The sequence below is a fragment of the Microtus ochrogaster genome, linkage group LG3 (genome assembly GCF_000317375.1).
Source record: "Microtus ochrogaster isolate Prairie Vole_2 linkage group LG3, MicOch1.0, whole genome shotgun sequence".
In the NCBI taxonomy this organism is placed as follows: domain Eukaryota; kingdom Metazoa; phylum Chordata; class Mammalia; order Rodentia; family Cricetidae; genus Microtus; species Microtus ochrogaster.
In genome coordinates this window covers 41921129-41928273 of record NC_022029.1, presented here as the reverse complement: position 1 = coordinate 41928273, position 7145 = coordinate 41921129, and the positions used below count along the sequence as shown (strand labels likewise).

At 50.3% G+C, this 7145-nt stretch overlaps 1 protein-coding gene across 1 annotated transcript in view; it reads left to right on the top strand.

Annotated features, from left to right (window-relative positions):
* Window positions 1-7145, top strand: part of Mindy4 (MINDY lysine 48 deubiquitinase 4) — a 110443-nt gene that overhangs the window by 53072 nt on the left and 50226 nt on the right. Inside the window, exons 6-7 of the mRNA XM_005360806.3 lie at window positions 377-432; window positions 5349-5455. Coding sequence (XP_005360863.1) covers window positions 377-432; window positions 5349-5455 — 163 coding nt within the window. The remainder of the gene's footprint in view (window positions 1-376; window positions 433-5348; window positions 5456-7145) is intronic.

Below are 7145 nucleotides of genomic sequence, written 5' to 3'. Positions count from 1 at the left end.
ACACACACACACACACACACACACACACACACACAAATAGCAAATCCGAACCACAGGGCCAGTTTCCTTTATATACACTGGTTCATCCCGGGAGTCTCTTTTAAAGGTCACACATGGTTTTACAAGGAGGCTTGGAGAGAAGAAACAAACAAATGTGACTATGAAATCATGAGTGATGAGGCAGGCACACTGATAAGTCTTGCCCTTTGTCCCCAGTGTATCACAGTGACATCAAGCTTTGTTGGCCAGCATCCTGCTCAAGGCACCTCTTAGTATCAGGGCCAGGTGTCCTCACAGCCATCCGACTGTTTATGTTCCTCTGTCATTCTGCTCTCCCACACTGATGTTTTCTTTCTCTTTTTCTCTTTTTTTTCAGGAAAAGTCAGTTGGTGTCTGACAAGGCCGGTGATAAGCCAGATGCCCTGTGGCTAGGTAGGTGAGGCTCAGCCCTCTGCTGTCTAGGTAGGTGAGGCTCAGCCCTCTGCTGTCTAGGTAGGTGAGGCTCAGCCCTCTGCTGTCTAGGTAGGTGAGGCTCAGCCCTCTGCTGTCTAGGAAGAGGCAGGACTCCAGCTAAGCTTGGTGAGAGACTCTTCGCCGTCCTCCTCAGGGCCATGGTGCTCTGTTCCTTCAGTGTCTCCGTCTACTGCCTGCCTTTCTCCTCTGGACAGTTCTGAAAAAGAGGAATTGGTTGAATAAGTGGATGTAGTCACACACGCTGGCAACCCCAGCACTCAGGAGACTTAAGACAGGAGAATTCCAAGTTGGAGGCCAGCCTGGGCCATATGCCAAGACCCTGTCTCCAAAACCAAGTCAAACCAACCAACCAACCAACCAACCAACCAACCAACCAACCAACCAACCAACCCACCCACCCACCAAAGAATAGATTTTTTTTCCCCAAACCAAACCGCACCAGCCAACAGAAAGTAGGTTGCTTGCCTCTGAACCTGCATAGCACAGCTGCAGGCAGAGGGGCTCTTTGGGAACATTTAGGATGTTTCTGATAGACAGTTATTTCCAGACCAAGATATGAGATGCCCATGCCTGGGGTGGCGTGTCCACTTAAAAGGTTCAGAAACATGATTAAGGTATAAAATACATTCATAGAGAAGTGCGAGGGGCTCCGCCTCTGCACATAGGCCTGTGTGATTCACACAGTGGCTACATCTGTGTTGCTGCACTCTGAGATCCAAACAGACCGTTTATTTCCACTTTAGCTTTGAAGCGATTTCTTTCTGTCTGTAATCCTTGAAGATGGAGTCTGGCAGAAACTCGAGTGGAGGATTGACAGGCAGGGTTGGATGTGAAAGGGGAACTTGAGTACTCTTGAGTCTGCCCTCTTCCGGGAAGCCCGCCCCTGTACCTGCTGGCCTGCGTTTTGGTGCACAGATGCTATTCAGTCACTCTGCCGCTCTCTCCCTTTCAGACATTCCTTTTCAAGCTGTAGGAGGAGAGGTGCGCTCTTAGAAGTAAGTTCCTGGGCTGGGCGTGCAGCTGACCATGAGCTTTCATCTTGTTGAAAGTCCAGGCCGGGGCTCTGATCATGGAGGCAGGCTTGTTTATGCTGCATGACACACTTCAGAGGTCCCAGAGCCTCAGAAATCACCAGGAACCCCTGACGAGGATGGTGTGGCCCTGCCCAGGAAGGGCAGCTTTCTGTCCATGGCTGTACAGAGGAAAGGAGAGTCGAGAAACCCTGGCATTCAAAGCCTCGGGCTTATGCAGCTCTTGAAGCTTTTCTTATGAAAGCAGCTCGTGTTCAGACACAAAGCAGCTCAGTTCCCAGCCGTTGGAACCCCTTTCGGAAGGGAAGCTTTTGGCAGTTCCCAGAAGCCATTTGAAGTCCTGTCTGGAAGGAGGGGATGGACCCTCTGCTGCTGGCTCAGAGGAGGATTCAGACAAAGCGAAGGAAGTAAAGGATGAGGACAGAGTTAGGGAAGAGAAACACAGATAGGGTTGGGGGACAAGGAATATGGGGTGCAGGAAAGAGGCAGTGCATTCTGGTCCGTGTTCCCTTCTGTGTGCCTTGGGTCTTGTTTAGGAGCTTCATCTGCAGCCCCCTGCAGGTGTAGGTGAGGCTTTGCTGAAGGCAGGGTGCTGAGTGGAGAACAGGTTGTGTTCTTGAAGGGCAAAACTGGATGGCCCCGAAGAGAGAGGTGTCCTCCCATAGAAACGTGTGAGCTTCAGGAGATACAGGAGGCTGGTTCTGTGTTGGGTCCTGGGAGGTCCATAACGGAGTGGCATTCGGACCAGACATAGGAGGATGGGCCAGGTCTTGCTCAAGGGAGATATGGAAGAATCTTCTCAAGTAAAGGCAATGATGAGGATGAGAGAGGCTATGGAGAGGAGTAGGGCCACAGGGGAGTGAGTGTCAGGATGGGGGCTGGAGCAGCTGGCAGGGAGGATTCTGAAGGCTGTGCTAAGGTTTGGACTGAATCGCTCAGCGCCAGGAGCTGCTGAAAGTCAGGGTTATTCATTGAGCTGTGTAGACTTGGCAAAGGATGGATTTCAATGTAGGAACCCCCGGAAAGGGGCTTGTGAGGAGCCCTTGACAAGGTCACGGCAGAGGGATAGAACTCTTCTGTCCCTAGTCATCCCTCAGAGTTTCAAGACCTCACATGCCACCTTAATGTGCTGCTTCCTCTACCTCCCGTGACAGAGTCCATTGTCATGCTCTTTGCTCCTGAACCTTTGCCCAGATTCCTACTCTAGCACATTGCACCACTGTGTTTGGGGCTCTGTGTCTCTTTCTCTGGGCTGGGATCTCTTGGGGGAACAGAACGGTCCCTTCATCAGTTCTGGGCTTCTCTGTCCCATGTTGTCTCCAGTATATTAACTATGGGTGTTTGATAGAGGATGCCATAAAACCAGGCCCAGTGATACAGACCTGTAGCTAGATTTCTTGGAAGTCTAAGGAAAGAGGATCGCTACGAATTCAAGGCCAACCTGGATTACAAAGTGAGTTCAAAGCTAGGATGGCTTAGTGAGACCCTGTCTTATAATAAAAAGTGAAAAGCAAGCAGGGAGAACTTGGGCTCAGAGGCAGTACCAGATCATGTGTATAGCACACACGAGGCCCTGGGTTCAATACTCAGCTCTGCAAATAAACAAGTGCTTTTGGATAAATAGAGAAGAACACTCTTTCTGGGACAATAGAGAGAGAAGGGATAAAACGAGATGTTTGAAAGATGGGAAAACCCAGAGGCTTGAGCCACAGTGGGTGGAGAGGACTGAGGTTCCGTCTTGGGACACTAGGGGAGGGGGGAGGGGATCCTTATCAAACCCAAATTTGGGAGGACTGTTAAGTGATGGGGGTTCCCAGTGGGTACCCTGGGGCCAGTAGGAAGTACCAGCTTACGGTAGAGATGTCACATCTGAGTAGTTCATACAGAAGAGAGCCCGATGGCCGTCTCCCTGTGGAATCAGCATCAGCACCATGCCTCTCCCTCTCTTTGGATACCACTTGGAGGGAAATGTGGCTCTTTTTCTCTTTCTCCCCCCACATGCCCCCCCTCAATTTTTTCTCTCCAAAGAGTATATGAAATGGGAAAACAAACCCCTAGCTCCTGTTCAACCACACATTCATAGGCCGACCTTAAAAATAGCATTCTCAAACCACTGGCATTTACAGGCAGTTTGGTGTCTTGGCCAGCACGTCATTCCTCAGTGCTTCATTTTCCCTTTGCATGACAGTCTTGCCACATCTGGGCCTGAGGCCTGCAGTGTGGTCCTGACCAACTCCTTGTGCTGGGCCAGGTCCTCCCTGCAGAATCCAAGGGAGGTTTCCGGCTCCACTGCCCACTGCCATCCCTTATGTCTCCCGAGTCCTGCTTCCTAGCTCCCACTCTGTATCCCAGACTCAGCTCATGGCTGAGCAGAGTATGCGGTTGCCCCTCCACCCCCAGTGTACCAGACAGAGGTCTCCAGATGAGCTCAAGCTCTGTTCCTCTCATTCCTCAGGAATCAGGCCGACCCCAGGCATAAAGGAGCCCTTCAGGCCTGTGGAGTTGCTTCGGTTGCTCTGCCTGGTAGACTGGGGCCTCTGGTGCCCACGGTGAGATAGGCCACATGTTTCTGGTTTCTGCTCTCCCCATGTATCTTTACAATGTCTGCCTGTCAGCCATGCCCTCCTTCTTCCCTTCAGCCCTCACTCACTATCTTAGGCATGAGCTGCATCTGTTCCTGTGGAGTTGGGGGCATTGCTTTGAATGTGCGTGTCTTTATTCGCTATCTCATCTGATTTCTTCCTTTTCTACACAGTGCCATGTTTCTAAGATCTATTCACGTTGCTGAAAACATCTGCTTTCTATTTCTGGCTATTTTTATAAGGCCTTGGTCACAGGGTAACGTTTCCAGAGATTCAAACTAAGAAAGGCCTCATTTAAATCTAGCTTCTTACTTAAAGTTCAGCCCTAAAAAATTGCCTTTGCCGATTTCATGGATCTAGAGGATGGATTTTTGACATTTTGATCCTACTTGCCATCTCTCATCCCCCCTCTCTTCTGCTGAAACCCCTCTTACCAGCCCCCACTCTGATGTTCATGCCTTGTCTTCAGTGGATGAGTTTTCCTTGTGTGGTGGCTGGTTCAACCCAATGGGGAAGGAGGCTGCTGAGTAAGATAGATTCAATCAAGGAAGTTGTCCTGAGATTCCCCTTCGCCCGCCCGCCCCAGTGGCAGGCCCACCCTGGCAGTGTCTCTGCGGAGTATGTCCTTAGCCTTGCCAGCATGCTTACCTAGGGGTCCCTTCTGACTGGAGAACAAGGGGAGGCAGGGTACCTGCTGTGTGTCTGTGTGTCCTGCCTCTGCCACTTTTCCCCTGTCCCACTTGGGACAGCCACAGCACTGCCTATGCCTCATGTCCTTGCTGTAAGTAGGGGCAGCAGGAATCAGGCTCTCAAAAGGCCAAGTTGGGGTTGGGTGGCACAACTCAAATGTCCAATGAATAGCACTGAGGATCGTAAGAATAGTATTATTATTTTTGCAGAAATATGACTCCTTTAATGCCAGCCTCTTCTCATGTGTCCTTGGGTGACAGACTTGTGCCTCCTGCTGACCTTTTGTAAAGAGTATGTCAGAGCTGGGTCTGGCTGGGCCTTGCTCACTGGCTGTAGATTCTAAGGCCCTGGATTCACTCTCACTTGTGGCACAGTGAGGGAGCGGTGACCAAGAGGAGGTCCCCTCTTTGCTTTCTTTCCTGGTGGGGGAGGCCTGGGGCCCGATGTGGAGGCTGTTGTTCAGGTTGAGATATTCTCAAATTTTCCCAAAGTTCTCAGTGTGGCGGCTGTATAAGTGATTTCCTGTTCCACTTCCCCTTGACCATGACACCATGGCCGTATTTTCTTCCAGAGGATGTTGAGGATGAACTCATAAAGGAAGACATTGTCCTGACCCCACCTCCATCATTGTTCAAGCTTCAAACTGTATCAAAGCCAATTGATCTCTCATTGGCAAAGGTAGGTGTCTGTGCAGAGGTAGAAGGAGTCCTCATTAAATATAACTGGACGCAAACTTCACAACTTTGATGTTTTTGGCTCAGTGGTCCTTTTTCATTATAATCTCTTGTACGCTGTTGAAGTGGGAACTGGGATGTGATATATTAAGAAACCTGAACCGAGGCTCAGGAAGACTGTTTTAGTCCTAGCTACTCTCCTGCCTCCATGAGGCAGACTAAGTGCCATCCACTTAGACAAAGAGTGACAGTTCCAGGACTGTGGAAAGACTATGGGAAAACTGTCTTCTTCTGGATGCTGCAAAACTCTGCTCTTCTATGGCCCAGAGCTGCCTCTCCTGCTGCAGTGGGACATTAGAGCAGTAGCTGTCTTGTGAGACTGACTCTGGGCCTACACTGACTTTATGCACCAGACTCCGGGCAGCTGCAGAGCTGGAAGGGCAGGAAGGGCTGGCAGTTTGTCAGCATATCCAGGTTTAAACCTGTGCCCTTTTAGGTGGACCCATAACAGCCGGACACAGGTTCCGTGCCTTATGGCCTTCTTGGCAGAGGTTCCTGTGCTCCTCAGCATCCTTAATTGCCAGGGTGGCTCACCCCTCCTTTGGCTAGAGGTTCCTACAGGATGAAGGGTTGTTCCTGTTGTTCCATACCAGCCTTTCAGCCAGGATCCATAGGGAAACCTAGAAGTGTTTAGAGATACAGCCAACTTCTTTCTTGTCCCACTTAACTGTGTGTTCTCAGCATATAGATCCTGATGTAAAAGATTTTTCTAGAGGTTTTGTTTCCCCTTCCTTTCTGTTTCTCTCTGTTCCCCTTCCAGCTTTTGAAGTTACAGAGGGCTAGACACATGGAAGGGGCCCTGAACCCGGGTACCATGCTCTAAGCATCTATAGCCACAGGACCATGGACCTCTGGACAAGCACATCCACTTGGTGCTGAGCCCTTAGAGGCCCCCAGAGACTGCCCAGTAAGAGCTGCCCCAAACCAATCAGAGAGAATGAGTTTCACAGACGGGAAAGGACTTGCTCAGGCTTCTGGGCTGTTAAACACACGGTGGTGTCCTGGAACTATCAGTCTTTGACCAAGAGAATGGCAACAGGATCCACCCAGAAGACCCAAGTCTGTAGTTTTTAAGCGGTTGGAAGAGCATTCCAAGCACACTCACGGTTTCACTTGGCACAGAAGGGGGACCAAGCCCAGATGGATGAATTCATTATCCAGTGTGCTGTCGGCCACATTTGGTGATGACAAGTAGACACATGTCTATGTCATGCAGTTCCTTGTTCTAAAGGAAGAGATGAAAGAATTGATCTTAGTGGATCCATGTCCACAGGAGGAGCCTGACTTTGAGAGCAGACACCATAAATGGGCCAGACACCAGCCTGCTGGCCCTAGAGCCCTCTTGAGGCTTCAGAGTCCCCCACCCCTGGTTATAAAACTGTGACTGAAAGCCATAGACTATCCTTTTGGGTAGCAGAGGGTAGGGCCCATCATCATGAAGCATTGGTATTGTAAAGCAGACAGAGGTGCGTGGGTTACTAGAAGATAGACCACAAACTGACTGTCCTCTGAGGTCTAGAGATGCTGGAGGTCTGGAAGAATGGAGACATGGCCTTGGGAGGAGGTAGGAATCCCTCTGGGCAGTAGAGCTTTCCATGAGATTTAGAGGGAGATCACTTACAGGTGGCGTCCTA